The 22,268-nt window shown below is 46.0% G+C and overlaps 1 protein-coding gene and 1 pseudogene across 1 annotated transcript in view; one reads left to right on the forward strand and one right to left on the reverse strand.

The window, feature by feature from the left end:
- KCNK13 (potassium two pore domain channel subfamily K member 13) overlaps positions 1-20,756 on the reverse strand; it is an 85,512-nt gene extending 64,756 nt beyond the window's left edge. Inside the window, exon 1 of the mRNA XM_045562109.1 lies at positions 20,247-20,756. Within this exon, the coding sequence (XP_045418065.1) occupies positions 20,247-20,580 (334 nt within the window). The 5' untranslated portion in view covers positions 20,581-20,756. The remainder of the gene's footprint in view (positions 1-20,246) is intronic.
- LOC123645668 lies at positions 16,002-16,508 on the forward strand (annotated as a pseudogene).
- Positions 20,757-22,268: the final 1,512 nt, after the last annotated feature.

Below are 22,268 nucleotides of genomic sequence, written 5' to 3' on the forward strand. Positions count from 1 at the left end.
CACCCAGGACTGAACCCTGCCTTTCCCACCAGGCATTTCAGCACACGCGAGATTCTAACAAGACCTTTCTAAGCCTCAGTTTTCACGTCCATAATGAAGATGCCCCACTCAATGTGAGTGCTACGAGCTGAGTCTTGTGTCCAATGAGCTTTCTGCATGTTGGCTGTTACCGGTACCAGTTCTGCACCGGTCTGTGCATCTGCCTGAACAACAATTACTGAGGCACCTATTCACCCCAAGGAGTCCATCTCAGTGGGGAGATTACTGAATGTGACACCCCTGCCCCCTTGTCTAAGTATTAATTTTGCCTTAAGTGGGCAAGACACTGGTCCAGCTGTCTTGGATCACCAGTCCAGGCTAAGGTATCAGGGCAGAGACGTGCCGGAACTTCTGATCAAGACTTTGGGAAAATGGAGTTTCCTGCCCAGTTTGTGTGGAAGCAATTTCAGAGACAGTGAACAAAAGGAACGAATATGTATTTAGCACCCACCATAAAGCAGGCATCATCCTGCACACCTTGCCTGTGTCAGCTGCTTTACTCCTCAGAACAACCCTCTGAGGTGTTACCATCACCCCCATGTTACAGATGGAGAAACTGAGGCACAAGAGAGTGAAGCATCTTGTAAGGGGCAATGCCATCTATAATGTACGCTGCAGCCCTCTTAGCTGCAAAGAAGTGGCAGTGTCTGCTTGACTCAAATATCGAATGCCAAGATGCAAATACAATTTCAAAAGCGGCAGCTCTTCAGACTGTTTTTCAAAATCATTCCACTGATTCAGGTGGACAAATCGAAGCTATAAAAATAACCAGTACTAATGTGATGAAATTACTGTTTTCCTGTGTTCAATTTACCGCTTCACACGTTGAGGTCCGCCTAACATCCTTGGGGCTGATTAGGCCTTCGTCTTCTTTAGGCAGGCAATTTTCTTTCCAGCGAATAGAAGAAAGCCTTTTGTCTTGGAGGTCACCAGTAGTAGCCAGAAAATGGTTTACTGATTGTAATTTCATTATGCAGAATCTACTTCCGCATTAGATTTAATTAGGGCCAGCATTGCTGAGGTTTGAGAATTGGCCAACGACAAACAAGTCACAAAAATGTAGCCATGGCTATATTTTGGATTTTCTAGGGTAGGTGGATTCATTTCCTTTTTTTTTTTTTTTTTTTTTGAGATACGGTCTTCTCGCTCTGTTGCCTGAGATAGAGTGCAGTGGCATCATCATAGCTCACTGCAGCCTTGAACTCCTGGGCTCAAGGCATTCTCCTGCCTCAGCCTCCCAAGTAGCTCGGACTACAGGCACGCACCACTGCACCCAGCTAATTTTCCTATTTTTTGTAAAGACAGGGTCTTGCTCTTGCTCAGGCTGGTCTCAAACTCCTGACTTCAAGTCATCCTCCTACCTTGGCCTCCCAAAGAGCTAGGATTACAGGTGTGAGCCTCCATGCCCGGCCTAGACTCACTTGTTTGCATCAAGTTTCCTACATGAAGCTATAGTTTTTTTTACTGAGGCCAATCTCTAACTATCCAGCTGTAGATTATCTATACTAGTAATGCCAAAGTGGGATTAACTCCAGAGAAACTTTATTCTGGCCCTTAGGTACTTCCTAACATAGGAAATGCAAATTAATTTTAATATTGGGTCGTGAAGGGAAGGGCAAGAGAAATCCAAGCCTTGAGTGATGTTCTAGTAGAAAAGCAGTTCAAGAAAAATCCAGAGCTGCATGGTTAGTCCATTGTATGGACCCACCAGGGAAGGAGATGTATATTATGTATATATGTCAAAGCTAAATATGCACAATTTTTGGATTGTTTATACTGCTTGTCTCCTCTGTAAGGAAAAATTATACCTGTTTGGTTGGAGAAAGAAAGTGGCTCTGGCACTTTCTCCCTAAAGCAGATGTTCCAAACCCTTCCGAAGAATTCTGCAAACGTCATGCCCACCTATTGTCCATTTATCCACTGTGTGGTCAGGTTCTCCAACCACTGACCTGCTACTTTGATTATGCAGGGTTTATTATCCTTTGCTCTGCGGTAGCAGTGACCTTCATCCAGGGCCCACAAAACTTGCCTGAACAATCAGCACTTTTCTCCCTGGTTTTCCCAAGTGGGAAACGTGTTGATACATACAAAGCCAGTTGTTGAACCAGAAACATCTTTCTAATAACTCACTGTACAGACAAATCAATCCTCAATTTTCTGGAACCCAACCAGTGGACATCCTATTTTTTTTTTTAATTTTTCATATACTCAACTTGTAGAAAAAGGAGGCCAATAACAAGAAACAAGGTGCATCAGAGATTTACTTAGGGCATTTAGAAAGCCACCATGTTAGTCTGTTTTGTGCTGCTATGAAGAAATGCCTGAGGCTGGGTAATTTATATAGGAAAGAGGTTTGTTTGGCTCACAGTGCTGCAGACTGTACAAGAAGCACTGTGCCACCCTGTGCTTCTGCTGGGGGCTTCAGGGAGCTTCCAGTTAAGGTGGGAGGAGCAGGGGGAGCAAGCGTGTCACATGACAAGAGCAGGAGCAAGAGAGGGAGGAGGTGGTGCAAGGCTCTTTAAAACAATCAGCTCTCACGTGAACTAATACAGCCAGAACCCACTCATTATCGCAGGAAGGGCACATTCGTGAGGGATTCACTTCCCACCAGGCCCCCCATTCAACTCTGGGGATCAAATTTCAACGTGAGATTTGGAGGGGTCAAATATCCGAACCACATCAGGCACCAAGGGGGTAACGAGTGAGGGTGGAGAGAGCTCGTTTCTGAGGCCCCTACCCCTGCAGTGTTCATGACAATGTCGGAGGCAACGCAGAATCCTGAACATTCCTCAAATGAAGGTTCAATGGCACTGAGAAAACTCTACTCACTGAGAAAGCAGAGTGGACTAACCTATTTTAGAAATATTTTATCCCAACTACGTTAAAACCACACACACGGTGTTTGGAAAGAATCACACAAAAATGTAAGCAGTCACTCTGGTTAGTGAGATAATGGGTGATTTTTATTCGTTAATTTCAAAAGTAAATATAAATTTATTTTCTAAAGATTTGGAGTAGGATCCTAGTGGTCCTTAATGACAAAAGGAATCAATTAATGAGAACGATTCCATTCCCAGCACAATCTGGATGAGGTTTTTATGGTTTGCACACAGGGCCTGCTCTGTGATGTGGCCATGTGGACCTTCAGCTTGGGTGGTCATAGACTTAATATCGTTATATAAATTGTAGCACTTTAAAACTTTAACTTCATCCCAACCAGTGAGAGCCAAGAAATTGCGCAGTATTTTTCTGTGTGCCATTTAAATAAATAAAAATAATTAAATGAACACATGAATAAATGCCAATGAAATAGCCATTAGAAAACTACAATGTTTTCCATGAGCTACCTAAAATTATGTGTAGCCCCAGTGGTACTTGGAAAACCTGCCATGGAAACATCCAGGTCCTCTGAATTCCTATTTGAAAGCCTGTGAAGAACCCCTAGGTTAGTGCCTGGCACATGAGCAGTAGAGAGAAAACCATCAAGCAGGGGCAGGAAGCCCAGAGAGAGATTGAGTTGCCCCCTCACCCACGAGGGAAGTTTCTGCCCTGGGACATTGAGAGAGAGAGAAGGAGAAAGGGATATGATCCTTGTGATGAATTCCCCTTACTTGCTCAGGTCGGTTTGAGTAGGTCTAGATTGAGAGTCCCATTTCACCTTCCTCTGGCCCTCAGGGTGCTGTATATGCTCGTTACCAATGGGTAATAACTGAACAAGATACATGGGGGTTCCTACACCCTATTCCTTTTTCTACAGGGGAATTTTTATTGTGATTGTCTTATTTTCCTTCCAGCACTGTACACTGGGTGTGTGGTGGGTGGTTTAATCTGATTGCTTAGTCCACACATGGCAGCGTAGGCATTCGTATGTGGGGACTGTGACTCTGCTTGCTGCAGCTCAATGGAACTTTGAATATTCTCCAGTCAGGGATGGGGAATATGGTTTATGGTTGGCAGTAAGATGGCTGGTGCTATAGTTTGGCTATGGTTTGAGTCTGTGTGCACCAAAGCTCATTTTGAAATTTCATACCCAATGTGGTGGACAGATGAGGCCTAGTGGGAGGTATTTGAGTCATGGGGAAAGATTCCTCAAGAACGACTTGGTACAGTTCTTGCAGCAGTGAGCGAGTTCTTGCTTTGGTGAGACTGGATTCATTTTTGAGGGAATGGACTAGTTCCCCAAGAGTGGGTTGTTATAAAGCTAGGATGCCCCTTGGCTTTTCTCTCTTTGAATGTGTCTACTTCCCCTGTGACCAGCCTGTCCTTTGAAACTTTGAAGCCAGACATTGACTTCTCCTCTTTAGCTATGAAGGTCCTAGATGGCATCTTCTTCCAACAGATGGCTGTCTCATCTACATTGAAAGTCTGTTGAGTATAGCCACCTTCATCAATGATCTTAGCTAGATCTTCCAGATAACTTGCTGCAGCTTCTACATCAGCACTTGCCATTTCACCTGGCACTTTTATGTTATAGAGTTGGCTTCTTTCTTTAAACCTCAGGAAGCAACCTCTACTAGCTTCCAACTTTTCTTCTGCAGCTTCCTCACTTCTCTCAGCCTTCACAGAATTGAAGATAGTTAAAGGCTTGCTCTGGATAAGGCTTTGGCTTGCAGGAATGTTGTGGCTGGTTTAATCTTCTATCCAGACCGCTCAAACTGTTTCCATATCAGCAATAAGGCTGTTTGGCCTTCATATTGTTCGTGTGTTCACTGGAGTAGCACTTTTAGTTTCCTTCAAGAACTTTTATTTTGCATTCACAACTTGGTTAATTGTTTATCACAAGAGGCCTAGTTGTGGGCCTATCTCTGCTTTCAACATGCCTTCCTCACTAAGCTTAATCATTTCTAGCTTTTGATTTAAAATGAGAGACCTGCCACTCTCCCTTTCACGTGAACACTTAGAGGCCACTGTCAGGTTACTAACTGGCATAATGTCAATTTTGTTGTGTCTCAGAGAATAGGGAGGCCCGAGGAGAGGGAGAGAGGCTGGGAATGGCCAGTAGAAGAAACAGTTAGAACACATAAAACATTTATTAATTAAATTCACTGTCTTATATGAGTGCTGTTTGTGGTGTCCCAAAACAATTACAATGATAACATCAAAGATCACTGATCACCGATCACCATAACAGATAAAATAATAATGGAAAAGTCTGAAATATTGTGAGAATTACCAAAATGTGACAAAGTAAGCACAGGCTGTTGGAGAAATGGCACCAAAAGACATGCTCAATGCAGGGTTGCCATGAACCTTCAATTTATAAAAAACATGATATCTGTGAAGTGCAATAAAATGAGGTACCCCTGTATCCTTATAATATGTTCCACATTTTGCCTTGAACTAATTCAAGTGAGTTCCTAATATCTACAAGCAAAAGGGCCTTCCTTGACTAAGACAATACAGAAAACATAGTCACATTTATTTTTATTTTTATTTGGCTGGTCAAGTGAAGCAGTGGGAGTAGAAAAAGAACAAAGAAATCTGTAACTGGTTGTGATCAATTAGTTGTAAACACCACTGCACTCAGACCAGCCAAATTGTTCCTAGTTTTCACAAGAGAATAATATATCACAACATTTCACCGTATTTTGCAAGGAGGACTGAGAATTCAGGTATCTCACCATCTGAACAAGCTTGAGAATAATTGCTCCAACTTGTTGAAAGGAGAGAGAAACCCTTCTTGGGTCCTCACCCAAATACATCTGAGAAAAATAGGACAGCTGATTAATAGCAGCAGAAGATATGTTAACTATAACACTGGCTCCAAAGAGAGCACAAATCAGAATCACTTAAGGATGTTTTGGTGTTTGTTTTAAATAGAGCTACTGAGGCCCCACCTCAGACCCACTGGATCAAAACTCCACTCAGGGGAGCTATGCATATTTTTAGAAAAGTTTCCTAGATCTTACTGCGTACCCCTGTTAGAAAGAGCCACTTGATCTCAGCACAAAGGGAATCAAAGGCAATCCAAGAATCAAGAAAGATTTGGGACTGTATTCCAGAGTTCCACAAACGAGGATTTCACACATCCACCCGTGGACAATGAGACCTTCAAGTCCTCCGGGAAGAGGGATGGGAGTGATCTCCCACTGTGGAACTGAGATAGCCCACAGTGTTCTCTGCAAGTGAACGGGAGACAGGGCATCCTCACAGGAAGCCTGAAGCGACCCCAGGCCCTGTCTGCCTTTTGCGACATTCCACCACATCTAATTTACTCTGGGGACGCTCGAAGGACCAGGGCTGCCTAGGAGCATAGCACCAGAAGCATCCATCCCGCTTTCTGACTCGCCCTAGAATTTTTTAAAATGCAGAGGTGGCAAAGAGAAATCATGGCAATAGTAATAGGCTTTTATTCAAAAAACCATCAAGGAAGAATAAAACCGAGAGGAAATGGAGCTGACTCCATGTTCACTGATATTATTGTGAATTAATTAAGCAATTCTACACTAGGTGTTTGGGAAGCACTATGCTCAATTAATTAATTAGTTCACAACACAACCTGATGCTTGTGAAGGCGGTGCAGCGTCGAGAGAAAGCATGGGCTTTGGAGCCAGGTGGGGCTGCACCCCCTTCTGCTGGCTGTGCGGTGAGGAGCAAATTTCCTGTCTCAGTTTCCTCATCTATGACGTGGGGGCGTCACTGTCTACCTTGGAGTGCTGTAGTGAGGATTCATCAGGGTGATGCAATTAAATCAGTGCTCAGCACAGTGCCTGGCTCAGCACATTTAATTACTGTCATGGGGGCCCGTATCTAGAGTGTGTGCCCCATGCCCAGAGGAGACTGAGCACCTAGTGCAAATCAGGGGCCTAATAAATGGTGGGTGTTTAGTTTCCCTTGCCCCTTTCTGAGTATCATGATGCTTCTTTGGAGGGAAAGAAATGAAAACACTTGATCCTGAAAAGCTAGTCTTCTGTATCTTTGGATCCCAACCGTCTTCTTACTCACCAGCGGGTCTTTCTGCTACTTCAAGATGTTCCCTTGACCTCTGTCTGCCACATTTCCTCATCCCCTGCCTGCAAACCTCTGTATTGTTCTTCCTTTTTAACTGCGCCTTTACTGTATCTGTGTTTGATAAATGACATTTATCCATTAAAATCCCTCTCCAGCCAGGTGTGGTGGCCTGTACCTACAGCCCCAGCTACTCGGGAGGCTGAGGAGGGAGGATCACTTGCGCCCAGGAGTTCCAGGTTACAGCGGGCTATGATTGCACCACTGCACTCCAGCCTGGGAGACACAGCAAGACTGTGTCTCAAAAAATAAAAATAAAATAAAAAAGAAAAAGAAAAAAGTCCCTCTCCTCTCTTCATTTAATATCAGTTGTTAGAAAGAAGAGGCTCAGTGGATGATGTGGCTTAGCAGCGGGTTTCTGTCTCCCTCCCAAACAACACGGACGTGTTTACTGAGGAGTCATTGAAAATGTTTCACCTGGTTAAGGTCCAGAAAAAGTGTCTTTAACAATGGAGCCCCCCCCTTCCAAAAATTATTTCACTGTCAAAGAACAACACTCTTGCTAACGTTTGAGTACGTTCATAATGCAACTCTTAACATACCTACCACTGCTTTTCTGATGGGCTCCCTCTTCTCTGATAGCACTGGTAATTCCAAGACTCTCCCCTTACCCCCTTTTCCAAACCTCACATTCCTAAATCACCTGCCGAAGCACTGCATTCCACCAAGAACAGGGTTTCAGGATGTCTAATGCCCTTAAGGATCCCTTAATGCTCATAAATAATAAGGTATTTATGACAGAACACTCCGGTGGGGTTGGTGTCCCCTGTGTTCTACATTCCAGGTTTAAGAGCAGTCTTCCCCCAGACATTGGGGCATTATCCAAAATCAACATGGACAGTCTCCAACAAGACCTCTGAGACGCTATTTTTCTTTGACTGCGCTGTGTTGACTGCCTACTGTACACGACTTGATACATTTTTAATTACTGTACTGAGTTTCCTCTGAACTTGTCACTTTTCACCATTTCCAGTCAGTGGGTCTTAATTTCCCATAGGAAAACCTTTATCCTGCCACAGAGTTCATGCTTTTCTGGTTTGAGTCTTCATTAATTAAATATCCTAAGTGGAAAAGCTCTTTTGCCTACTGATTTGGGCTGACCAGAGGGAAATTAACAAGAATGGAATAAAAATCTCCATGCACCCCATCAGGAAAATCTTGACTGCCCTAGGATCAAGCTGGAAGCAATTTTTAACAATTAATATCACATGGGGCCCTACTCTGCAATTCTTTCTTGAGTTTTTGATAAAGAGCCAGGGGATAAGATCATTTGGCTCTTCTATCTCAAAGAGACAAAAGGAACCTTAGCACTTGAACCAGGGGACAGGAAAGAAGTCAAACTCGGAGACGCCTGGCAGGTGACACTCAGCCTGGGGGTGGGGACAGGGGTGCAGTGAGCTTCCCACAGGGAGCATCAGTAGCTCCTCTTCAGCGAGTGGTTGGCCTGGAGGAATGTGGGCCTGACATAGCCAGATTTTCTGTTTTTCCAAGAGAAATAAAAATTCTAGATTTTGATTGTGAACTCTGATTTTTAAAAGTTGACAACTCATTTAAATTTTCTCACACACTCTGAGGTCCACAGCAGTGTGCTGTTTGGCTGGTAAAGGCTCCTGAGAGCTGATTATGCACATCTTCTCTACCCCACCTTCCTCCAGTGGCTTCACGTTTGTAGCCTCCAGTCAGCCATTGTGGGAATATTTACACCACAGAAATAGGCACATGCTATGAAGCAGGGCCTTTTTTTTTTTTGAGCTGGTTGTTAAACATTTATCAACTCATCACCATCTGTGGGCCAAATAAAGCATGTCACCTTTGGCCCAAGGCCTGTCAGTAGCAGTTTCTCTAATTTAAACATTAAATAAGAAGTATGAGCCAGTACTATATATTCCAAAATCAGCATTTACATCAAGTGTACGTGTGATGCTGAAACCACAGAGTTGGCAGTGGACTAAGAGTCAAAGGGACATCATCACCAGCTGAGAACACAGAGGTAAAGAAATAGGGACAGAACTCAGAAAAGTCTACTATGCTATAAAAAGGGTTCTTTATAAATAGGCCATCTGTGGATGTGTGCTTCTTCCCCACTGCTCTGAGGGGCTGACTAATGTTCACTCCCAATGATGACCGTCAACAACTGCAACATCCTGAGACATCATCTGAATCATCCGGGGAAGATGAGATTATGCACAGTGATTGAGCAACAAGAGCCTTTCAAGTCCATTTCCAAACCACTACAAGTGCATTAACGCCCTGTCAGGAGGGGCGATGACTGCAGCTACGGCAAGTTGCCTTTTTCTCTTCATTCAAAACTTGCCTAAAGAACCTCGGTCTGGTTCTCAGTTCCTGTCTTATGTTACGTGGAGCCTTTGCAGTCTCGGGAAGTCTATTCATCCCTTCTTAGAGAAATGTTGCTTTTGTAATGAATGAAATAAAGTGCACAGGATTACAAAAGCAGCCATATTAAAGCACAGTTATGAAACAAATGTGTGACATGTGTGCTTTGTTGTTAAATCATGAAATAACAAGATCAGGTCTAATAACTGCCATGATTTTGAGGTAGCGGTGAGGGTGAACGATGACTGTCTTCGCCATGACTGTAAAGGGAGGGGAACAGATCTGTGATTTCTGTTGGTTACAAAGCCGTGGGCCTTGTTCATGTTACCTCTGGGTTGTTACCGATATTCATTATGGAAGGCAATCCTTGAGAGTAGTCAGAGCTTAGCTGGACGTTAGTAAACATAAGGATGAAATTATTTTCCCATCCAAATTTAGAGACACCCTGAATTCTATCCACAGGCCAGGTTGAGAACTGCCATAGTCGGGTTGGCCCCGTAGTAGGGACTCAATCCTGAACTTTACATTTGATATGGTGCTCGGTGTGGTTCTAAGGACATCAGAAGGGAGAAAAGACTCTGTTCAAACCCAGCATGAGATACCCAGATGGCCTCCTTTTACAAAGCCTACAAAAAAATATCCATCAGTAAAATCAAATAAAACACAAAAACATCCAAAATAAATACTGAACCAGGGCCCTTGGTTTTATTTCAGGTTTCACTAGAATTCTGACCATCTTAGAGGCTACCCGCCCCCCACCTCCACCATAACCCAAAATTTAAATCATGGCTGAACAAAGTTTGAGTCAAAGTTCTACCACTTACTAGCTATGTGACCTTGGGCAAGCTATTTAATCTCTATGCTTCAGTTTTCTCATCTACAGAATGGGGGAAAATAATAGTCCTACTTCACAGGTGAAAGATCATGTATGTAGAGCTCCGAGTACAGTACCAATGAAGGGGAAGAATACAGTACATGTTAGCTGTGAGAATAACAAGATTCTTGCAAATTGGTTAAGAGAATATTTAAATTTTCAAATTCTCAAAAATTTGACAGTACCTATACATATTTACAATTTAAAATTTAAATGTTAGCATTAAAAATATATCTTATAGAGCTGTTGTACTAGCAAATAATTAGAAACAACATACATGTCCTATAGTAAGAGGAGCAGTTAAATATTGAACAGTCATAGCACAGTTGTGGTGATGTCCTCCTCTAATTCCTCACATGCTCCCCATGTGCTAGCAGCTATCTTCCCCTGCTCTTCTCTCCTTGCTTCTAAGGTGAAAGGAGTGTTGCCGGCTGGGTCAGCTCCCAGGACTATCTTTTATGGAGGAGAATCCAGGATAACGGAGAGAAAGCTAAACGACACTGCAGAGGTTAAGTCAATCTTGGTAACAGAGAGCAGAGAGAGGTGTGGGGAGAGCAGACCAGGGGAACAGACAGACAGAGGCTGATGGCCGGGAGAACTTGGGAGGGGTTGGGGATAAGAGGCTCCAGAACTCCTTTGAGATATGAGAGATTGCAGAGGAGGGAAGAGGGGAGTTTCCTTTGTGTTATCAATTGGAGGCTCTTTAAGGTTCTTTAGACAGGCAGGCAAAGATTGAATTTATTTTTTCATTACTTTTGGCTAACAGACCAGGCTTCTTTGAATAGAACACGACCCTGGGACCCCAACGAGCCCAAGAATTATTTGGGTTACATCATCTCAAACCCATCTCTCCATAGAAAAAGCCATGGAGGGAAAGAGAAAACAGGATGGAATTCAGGATAAAAGAAAAGGAAATCCAACACTTATATGCACATATAGTAAGTAACATTCACTGGGTGTCGGGCAGGTGGGGGGGGAGGAAAGAAAGGGGATATTCACACCTAATGGGTGTGGTGTGCACCGTCTGGGGGATGGAAATGCTAACGCTCTGACTCAGGTAGGGCAAAGGCAATACATGTAACCTAAACATTTGAACCCCTGTAATACGCTGAAATAAAAAAATGGAAGTCTTCATATTTCATAATATTAACAAGACTTTCTAAGGCTGAGATTAGGATCTACAAGTACTAAATGTGGAGAGTGAGAGCAGTGTCCTGTAACATAGCTCTGATTTCAAGATACTGAAATTTTCCAAGTAGGAAACAATGAACAAATCCAGGATTCTCAGAATGGACAGGCTGAGCTTCCCTGTGAAATTTCAGAAGATGGATCTCAAGAGATGTGGCCCTCTCACCCTACCTTGGTGAATGCAAACTCTTACCAGCCACTCTTCCCCACAGCCATGCATCACTGTCATTTTAAAATGCGCTCGCCATTTTTCATGTGAAATAATACGTTCAAGTGCTTTAAAAGCTACTACTGTGATGGGAAACAGAGTAGTTGCAAAAATAATGAACAGAAGCTTGCATTCTTATGGGATCTCGATGGGAAAAGATTTTCTGAACACAAAGACAATGGAAGGTAGCACAAGAAAAAGACTGGAATATGAAACTGAACAGAAATTAAAAACATTTCTCTATCTAAATAATAAATAATACATATTGAACAGAAAACAAAAGATGAGTGCTATGATACAAACATTTAGCCCTTAGATACAGGGCTAAAATCCTTAAAATATAAAGCCACATACACATGGATTAACATATCCCCCTCTGCCCAACAAAAAAATGGGGGAAAATTAGCTAGTTGATTCAGAGAAGATGAACTGTAAGATCAATCAACTTTCATATAAATCAAAGAAATTTTAATTATAGGGAGATTCATTTTTACCTAATTACAACAATATGCTCATGTGATGATGGCTATACAGAAAGTAATGAGATACAATACATTAAGGTGATTTTAAGATGCACCATTCCCCAACATTTTAATATCTCTGAAATTGGGATGCATCCCACAACTGCTAGCATGTCAGGATTTAATTGGCTGGTACATAAAATAATGATGCACCTAAGATTAACAAAATAGCATTTTGGGTTCAGTATAATATGATTCACCAGAATATTAATAGTGGTTCTTGTTAGATGGTGGAATTATGGGTGATTCCTACTTTTTTATACTTTCCCATATATTTCCAGTTGTCTAAAATGAATATGTATTTATCACTGGACACTGAACAAAACAAAACTTGGTTCTAATTCTGACTCTGCCACTTTATAGCTGTGTGGTCCTAAGCAAGATATTCATGCTTCTCTGTACCTCGGTTTCCTTATTTGCAAAATGGAATAAATAATAACTTCCCTGTGTGCCTTACAAGGTTTGTAGCATGTAAAGTGCCCATTCTGTGTATGATTTAAATCTTGACATGCACATGCCATTTATTAATGTGTGATATCCATTAACATATTCATGGGATATTTTTATTCTTTCTGAATGCCCTTTTATCTTTGATGTTAGTTGGTAACTTTATACTGTAAAATAGAGATTCTCAATACTGTTTTGTTTGACCCTATATAATTTGATTTCAAAAGCTCTTTCCTCAGCCTTGTTCCCATGTGGGGGAAAAAAAAAGATTCCTGACACAATATTCAGTTCCGTGCCACATAGATTTACACACTGACCAGGCCAAATAGCATCCCTGCCAGCTTGGCTCTGGAACCCCGGAGAGCCTGGTAGGATACTGCTGCACCACCGCTAAACACAAGCCATATCCAGGACCTAAAAGGGGTGCCAGCAGAATTATTTCTGTTTAATTAAAATGAATACAAACTACTGTTGAGAACCTAGTCATCCCTGAGCAGTACCCCACCAAGGCGGGGCTAAGCAGCTCTGCGTCTGCACGTCTCTGATCTGCATGAGCCGGGGGTCACCGTCTCAGCCTGAGCCCAGCGCATCCCTGCATCTGGATGATGCTTGATGACCTCGCCCTCAGTGGTCCCCCAAGGCAACAGGTGCGCACATCTCCTCGCCATAGCAGCCTGGCCACCAGTTCTCTGTGTTCTAAAGCACAGGGGTGAGGGTGGAGCGGGGCCTGCCCTAGTCAGCAATAGTACAAATTAACATCCCTCTAGATGCCAGACTTCTCAAATTTTAATGTGCCTAGGACTCACCTGAGTGTTTTGTTAAAGAGCAGACTCTGATTCTGTAGGTCTGGGGTTGGCCTGAGACTCTGCAGGTCTTACAAGCTTCTAGGTGATGCTGACACGGCTGACTCAGGGACTGCTCTTTGAATAGCAAGGACTCAGTTTTCAACCCTACACCAACTCCCATCAACACGCCTCACGATGCAGAGTCCTCTAAGTGTGCTCCCTGGACTGCCTACGTCACAGTCCTCTGGAGAACTTTCTTAAAATGCACATCCGCAACAGAATCTCTGAAAGCGGGGCCCAAGCACCCGCATTTTAACACACTCCACAGTCCCCTCAGGTGAGTGTTTATGGACACTTAAGCTTGGGAACCACCAACAGAATATTCCAAACGTCCTTCTTGGATCAGGGCATCGAGAGCTGTGCGCCTGCCCTGCGTCGCTTTGGATCCGGCTCTTGCTGAACTGCTTCCTGCACGGAGGGAAGCCGCGCCCTGCAGGAGCACACAGCTCTCTTTCATATTACGGCTGAGATGTGGTGGAAGGGCTTACTTGACACATTGTGTTGTCCCCTTCATGACAAGCCACAGGAGAAATATTTATTTCTACAAGAGCTGGTCTGCCAAGCAGCCCACTTGGATAAGGGGGAACCATTTGACGGTTGTCCTTGCCTCTTAATTTCAACAACTAGAAAACTTGGAGTCAAATTTGGGGTTCACTTTTCTCAATTCCACAGTTCCTTTTGACACATAATTCTGTGTATTAAAATGTGTGGCTTAATTTCCCCATCCTACTCATGTTTTCCCACCTCCCCAATGTTTCCAATCCGTTAGCATCCATGTCTACTGCAGCACAGGTGTATGTGTGGTAGCCCTCAGTGCTGCTTGCCAATGCCCGGTCTTATCCACTGCTGGGCTCATGGGAGGACTGTTTCCCCAACCTCTTGAAGTTGGGTGTGGCCATGTGACTTGATTTGCCCAATGACAGGTGAGTGGAAGGGATATGTGCCACTTCCTGGTGGCGGCCATTTAATTGCTGGTGTCAACTCCTCAGTCTTGTCTTCCCCTTCCTGGGCAATCCTGGACACACATGCCGAGGCATCACAGGAGCCAACTGCCCTGCAGAGTCACCTGGGCCCACAGTGGACTTGGTGTAAAAAGGAAGTAAACGTTTGTTGTACTAAGCTAGTGAGTTTTGGGGGTAGCTTTTTACTGCAGCATAACCTAAGCCTATGCTGACTATATCCTATGCAAACTACCTAACCACCTTTCTGGACAGAAGCTAAGTTATTAAGTACATTGGCCAACAGACTCCTAACAAAAGCCTGTTTGAGAGAGGAGATATTTACAAAATATCATTTACAAGATACACCATCAATCTACTTTTCTGAGTACTTTAAATTTATGCTTGTTTCAAGTCTGATCACCAGCCCTTTCAGAGTCAGCATTGCTGAACTGTGTTTTAATATTCTGCTTTGACTTTTTTTTTGAGACAGAGTCTCTCTCTGTTTCCCAGGATAGAGTACAGTGGTGTCATCACAGCTCACTGAAACCTCAAACTCCTGGGCTCAAGCAATCCTCTTGCCTCAGCCTTGCATAGCTGGGATTACAGGCACGTGCCACCATGCTGGGATAATTTTTCTATTTTTTGTAGAAATGGGGTCTTGCTCTTGCTCAGCCTGGTCTCAAACTCCTACTGTCAAGCAATTTTCCTGCCTCAGCCTCCCGAAGTGCTAGGATTACAGGCGTGAGCCACCATGGCCAGCCATCATATTTATTATTTTAACCATTCTTAAGTGTACAATTCAATAGCATTAAATATATTCATAATGTTATGTAACCATCACCAGTATCTTTAGGCAAAACTTTTTCATCATCCTAAACTGAAATTCTATCCATTAAACAATAACTTCCCCTTCTCTCCTTCCCTTATCTGCTGGTAACCTCTATTTTAATTTGTCTCTATGAATTTGCCTATCCTAGGTACCTCATATATAATTGGAATCATATAATATTTGTCCTCCTGTGTCTGGCTTATATCACTAAGTGCAATTGTTTTCAAGGTCTATGTTGTAGCTTATATCAAAATTTCATTCCTTTTTATGGCTGAATAACATTCCATTGCACGTATACCACATTTGGTTTATCTGCTCATCTGCTGATGGATACTTGGGTCGTTTCCACCTTTTGGCTATTGTGAATAATGCAGCGATGAACATTGGTGTACAAATATCTGTTTGAATCCCTACATTCATTTTTGGGGGGATATACACTTAGGAGTGGAATTGCTGGGTCATATGTTAGTTCTGTGTTTAACCTTTTGAGAAACTGCCAAACTGTTTTCCATTCTGCTTTCACTTATAAGTTATAGGTCTCAATTAGACAACAGTTGCATGAAACCCTCAATTGCATTTTCCAGGAAAATATTGTTTCTAGACATCACTTATTGTCCTGTACAACTACAATATTGCCTATATAAAATCCTAAGAGGGAAATATTTTTGAGAATTAGGTACTGGGGAAAGGCTTATGTTTCCTCCTTTCTCATATTAAGAATTCTAGCATGGTCTCTTCTCCTAAGTGGCCTGAGGTGATCTGTGAAAATGGTTCACTATTCACTTGACCCTGAAAACTCCACAAAAGCTGCAAGAGGTTCAGATCTTCATGTTCACTTGAAGAACACTTGTGAAACTTCCCAGGCCATCAAGCGTATGCATATATGAAAAGCCACCAAGTATCTGAAAAATTTCACTCTAAGAAACAATGTTTACCATTCCAACGTTACAATGGTGGAGGTGGTAGGTGTGCCCAGGCCAAACAGTGGCCCAAGAAGAGTGCTGAATTTTTGCTGCACATGCTTAAAAATGCACAGAGTAATGCTGAACTTAAGGGTTTAGATGTAGATTCTCTGGTCATTGATCATATCCTGGTGAACAAAGCACCCAAAATGCGGCGCTGAACTTACAGAGCTCATGGTTGGACTAACACATGTAGAGATGGTCCTCACTGAAAAGGAACAAATTGTTCCAAAACCAGAAGAGGAGGTCGCAAAGAAGAAAAAGATGTCATAGAAGAAACTGAAGAAACAAAAACTTATGGTACAGGAATAGATGCAACATAAAATAAATGCAAATAACAGTTAAAAAAAAAAGAATTCTAGCATGGGTCTGTCTGCCATGAAGCTTGCAACCATATTTAAAGCTTGAATAGTCACTGTTGGTTCTCTGCCTACATTCCTTGGGGTCCCTTTACGACTTCTGGGCACACTGGCCTGATTTTGAATATCCAGTGTGCATATCATTGTCAGAGGGTATCCTTGGGCTGTCCTCAAAATGAGACCAGAAGTACCTGGGAATTACATACCTGTGCTGCCGCCCCAACCCTCCCCAGACAGCTTTAAACCAATTACTGAGAGGTATGGGTTAATAAATAACCCAGCTTCTTTGCCTGGGAAAATTCTGAGGTCTGTATTGTTTCCAAGCTTCCATTTGGGATTAAGTACCAGTTGCCCACTATGGTACCTGCCTTGATAGCATACCCTGGACTGACTGACTTCCCTTCGTTGTTTCACTTCCTCTTTCAGCTACCTGTAGTCCTTGCACTGCCCAATAAACTGCTTGCATGCAAATTCTTGGCTCAAGATCTGCTTCTAAGGGAATCTGAACTAAGACAAAGCTCCCACCAATGTCATAGCTCCACTTGCTTTCCATATTTCTGTTTTTCTTCTCCCTGGTTCTGAAGTTTTAGTTTCATTTTATTATTATTTTACTGTACACTTTCTTGTTGTCTACTACCTCAAAGTCTTTGCAGAATAGAGCATGGTGGGATCAATTTTTAGAAGAATAACATCATCATATAATATTACAATATTATAATACAAAATGCAATATATGATAGCTTCTAGAATATGATTCTAATTTTTAAAAACACATTTGTATTAAATGTAGGTGTCTAGAGAAAAAAAGACTAGAAAGAAATGCACCAAAATGTTAACAATGGTTAATTTGGGTGATATTAGTGCAGATGGCTTAACTTTTTCTTTTTTATATTTTATTTTATAAAAAAACATGAAGCTTTAGTTTCCTCATCTATAAAATGGGGATAATCACACCTGCCTCATGGAGTTGTGTTGACCCAAGTGTGGATGTCATGCAGCAATAAGCTGCATCACATTCACATTATAATCACACCATCGCAATATGTGTCTAATGTGGCAAATCAAGGGTAGCATGTGCTGTTATTACAACAGCACTTAATGAAACAATTTAAAAAAAATGTTAGAAATGAGGAAGTAAAAGTAAGCCCACAGTTATATAATGTTTTTTACTTTTTAACATGCATTCACTTACATGATCTCATTGTCCCTCACAAGAACTCTGTTTGAGGGGTGGGAGTGGGCAGTAAGCAGGACTAATATTCACCAAACCTCTAGGATGCACCAGACACCAAGGTGGGCACTGGGCAGACACCTTAGCTGGGAAGGTGGGGCTCACAGTGGTTAAGAAACTTGCCCAAGATACAGAGGCAGGACCAAAAGCTCCAACTCTGACTTTTAATGCAGGTTCCTACTCTACCATGCTACATTGTCCTATTTGCATCTCAGAAGCCTGTGTTCCTAGGTACCTACCTGCCCATGACAATCCCAGTTCCTACTGTACCCACGTTCACCAGACCACATGCATATTCTGCTCCTTCCCTCCATGCCCATGGGGAGTGCCAAGAGGCAGGTTTTTTGTTGTTGTTGTTTGTTTTTTTTTGAGACAGTGTCTTGCTTTATTGCCAGGGCCTCATCATAGCTCGCTGCAACCTCAAACTCCTGGGTTCAAGTGATCCTCCTGCCTCAGCCTCCAAAGTAGCTGGGAATACAGACACGAACTGGCACACCCAGCTAATTTCCAAATTTTTTGTAGAGGTGGGGTCTCACTATGTTGCTCAGGCTGATCTCAAGCTCTTGGCCTCAAGAGATTCTTCCGCCTCAGCCTTCCAAAGTGCTGGGATTACCAGCATGAGCCACCACACCTCACGCCTCACACACCACACCGTGAGCCAAGAAGTGGTTTTTGATGCTGGTGGGAAGGGTTCTGCCCTCCAATCTCCCATCAAAAGCATCCCAAATAATCATTCAATCTAAGTAAAAGTCCTGTACTTGCTAAGTAAACACAGTAGATTCAAGGTAAGTTCCAAAGTGACACCTCCTAATCAGTTTGTTCACTCCAAGACTCCCTCACATAGAAATTTTGGAACTGTCTTCTGAGACACGGGAGGTGATGGGATGAAGGGCTTGTGGAATGCTGCTAAAAAAGTCCAGCAGAGAGCCATGGTGGGTGTCATTCCTCCTCCACTGTCCCCAGGGCCCAGGTTCTGGGCTGCTGTGAGAGCTTTTCTTGCCAGATGCCCAGTATTGTGGTGACATCAAGGCCCGCTGAGGGGCAGGGCCACCTGGGAAGGGCTGGGCATTGTCAGCTGGGCAGTTTAGCACAAAGCACTTCGGATGGAGCCTGTGTGCCCCTGAGCATGCTGGTCCCCTCTGCCTCGCCTCCCGCCTGCCAGCTGAAGCCCTGGGTTCCTGGACCAGCCTTGAGAAGTCTTTCTTGGCTAGTCTAGCCTGAGGCCGATCTCATCTGTACTTTGTGCTTCTTCTCCCAGCACAACGTCTATGTGACACAACCATGTGTGGGAGCCTCCAGGAGGCGGGTCTTGTCACCCTGCATCACTGGCAAGCTCTTCTACAGAGCACAGAGGTCACAACTGCAGAGCACCCAGCACACGCACCCTGTGCTGTGGGCACTTCGAGCTTTTTCTGCTGCTCCTGGTGCTCCGGCAGTGTGGATGCCACTTCCTCTCTCTCTGCCCAGACTTTCAACCCCCCTCCCTGCTCCAACTCTCCTTTTTTCCTCTCAGAATTTCTACCGCATCTTCCCCAACCCTCTTATCACTTATTATGCTTCAAGGGTGAACAGTCTTTAGGGCTGTGGTGCAAAGACTCTCAATCTTTTTCCATGTCATACCCTCGCTCAAAAACTCTCAATGGCTCCCAATGGCCTCTAGGTAAGTTCTAGCTCCTTAGTCTGGCAGTATAGGTCTGCCTCTATCCCATTAGCCAGCAGACCGCCCTAGCATTCCTTCCACCACTCCAGCCGGCTCATGGGGCACCTGAATGCAATTCTCTCCTCCTCCAGAGTGCAGTGCACTTTCAATCCCCAAACCCAATCCTGCCTAACACTAACTGGCTCAGCCCACAGGTCACTTCCTCCCTGGTTCTTCATGGTAGACAACACTTTTCATCCTTTGGACTCGTTAGTACTTTTGCCTCCTCACTTCCAATCTGGGATTCTATCCGATTTTTTCTAAGTTTGAAGTCAAAGGCGAAGTCTTTAACTTTGCACTTCCCCTCTGACCAGTGGCTTGTGCATAGCACTAACTCAGTGAATGTTTTTAGGTTCCTGTCCCTATTCGTAAGCTTTCTCCCCAAAGTTCCCTGAACTGAAGCCCTATCTCCTTAATTAGACTGAAAATCTACAGCAGAGCGGCTCCACTTTAAGGCTCATTCAAATGCCCCAGGGACTTTGTTAACACACAGATTCTGACTCAGGAGGTCTGGGGAGGGACTGAGATTGCATTTCTAACTAGCTCCCGGTGATGCTGATGCTTCCTGTCCACGGACCACATTTAGAGTAGCAGGGAGGCAATACCACCTGTTGATCAGGCAACAGCTCACACCGGTGGAGCAGAGCTGGGCGCCGAGCTGCAAGAACCGAAGGCAGAGAGGGTCGGTTCTGCCCATCCGGCAACCAGCGGGTGCAGTGGAGGCTCCAGAGGATGCCAGTGAGCCCGGCTGGCACACTTACCTATGGTGGACACGACGGTGCCCACGAAGTAGAAGGCGCCGGTGAAGTCCCAACGCGGGCGGACGTTGTCCACTCGGATGCCGGCCCTGGTGGCCTCCTCGTAGTGGCGTAGGAAGCCGCGCAGCTCGTCGCGGCTCAGGTTGTGGCCGCGGCTGAAGTTGGCCAGGCGCTCCTCCCAGCGCTGCCTGGCCTGGCGCTCGTGCGCCAGCTCCAGCGCCGAGAAGACGGCGGCGCCACCCAGCAGGTAGAGCACAATGAGCGCGGCGAGCAGCAGGAAGCGCGCGTTGTCCTCGTTCAGGTGGCCCGGACTCCAGCTGCAACCCCGGCCGGCCATGGCCTGGTCCCCGAGGGCAGCCCCTCGCTCCACGGCCGAGGGCGCCGACTGACTCTCGCCCACGGCCCCGGCGAGATCGCGCCTCGGCCCGGCGCTCAGCCGGCTCCCGGACGGCCCCGGGCCGCCTTGCCCATGACCGCCGGGCGTTCCCGCAGGCCGCGCGGCTCCCGGGGCCGCCTCCTGGACCGCTGTGGCGGTGCCAGCTCGCCACGTCCGCCTTGACTACTGGTTTCAAATCCGCTTTGTCGCCCCCGCTCCCTTTCCCCAGTCCCGCGCCTGCCTTGGAGTTCTCCTTAACGCTGAAGGTCCGAGTGACCGGGCGCTGAGTCCACTTCTGCTTGGTACGTGGATGCGGGCAGTTTCCACCCCGCGCCCTGCCCGGCTCAGATTGGGGAGGGGGCGTGGCGTACCTTCAGGACAAACTCCAATGGACTTGAACTTCCCCCGAAGCGAAGGTCGGGGAGCCCCGGAGACCAGCGGGTAAGCGGATCCCCAGGCTCTCGGTCTTGACCATCACTTCTCGAGCCGCCGACGGCCAGGACGCGGGGTGTCAGCTGGCTTTGGAGGTGCTTCCCCAGATAGATCCGCGGCGGTGTGTCCTAGTTGCGGTGTCGCGTCGAGCCTCTGGCCTCCCGAGTCACCGACCCCGCTGCCAGGGCTGAGAGGCTGGGCGGGTCCAGGGCGGGCGCAGAGAGAGAGGGGACCGTGACGGGCGGCGTCTGCCGACTCCCACCTCCTGCCCGGCCCCCACGCTGCATGGCATCCGGCGGGCGGACCAGCTGGAGAGAGGAGACCAGAAAGGGAGGTAGGAATGGGGGAGCGAAGGAAGTTAGCATCCCCCCCTGGCAGCCTCCCTCGCCTTGCCCACGCCAGAGCGCCCTTGGCCTCTGGGCCCTGCGCTAAGGCGCCCTCTGCCCCCACGTGTCGGCTGGGCTCAGACCAAGCTGGCCAGGCGAGCCAGCCCAGCTTCCGGAGAGGCGGCCAAGGAGCCGGGGCTGGAAGGGCCCCTTGGCCGAGAGACCCTGCCCCTGGAGAGTTCCATCTCTTCCACCCCGGCTTGGCTGCCTCGGTGCGCTCTAAAGTTTTTGCAGGGATACTGGCTCCACGCAGGATGCTCTCCCCGACCTCTTGCAGACCAGCGGCAAAGCTCTCCAGCAACCGCCGGGGCCCCCGCCCAAGACCCCACCTTGTAAGGGGCGCTGGCGGCCGCGCTCAGGTCTCACCTTCCGGGGGAGCGCCCCCTGCGCGCCGTTCCGTAGGGACTGTCCCCTCTAGCCGGGCCCTGCCCTGATGAGCGGCGTGGGGACCAAAGGTCCACGCCAAGCTCTGCCTTCTCTGCCAGGCGCGCTCCGACGCTGCAACAGGTGGAGCCGCGAGGCTGCCGGCGACGGCGACTCCACCCTGTCGCCCACCTCCTGGCCGCACTGGGCCACCTCCTGCACTGGTCTCCGTCGGCAGAGGCGCGGCGCTCGGCGGGCCAACCTGGGGGCTGCAGCGCTTCTACTCCGGGCCCGCAGATTTGGGGAGTGGGTGCTGAAGAGGCTGGTGGGATGCTTGGCCGACCTGCGTGGGCCTTTCCGGGGCCAGGAGAGGGCGCTCTGTCTCCTGCAGACACATCTCGCCCCCACCCGTGTGCGCAGCCACACACTCCCCTCCGACATCACCCGCCCCGGGCAGGTGCCAGCGAA

The sequence above is a fragment of the Lemur catta genome, chromosome 1, assembly GCF_020740605.2.
Source record: "Lemur catta isolate mLemCat1 chromosome 1, mLemCat1.pri, whole genome shotgun sequence".
NCBI classification, from domain to species: domain Eukaryota; kingdom Metazoa; phylum Chordata; class Mammalia; order Primates; family Lemuridae; genus Lemur; species Lemur catta.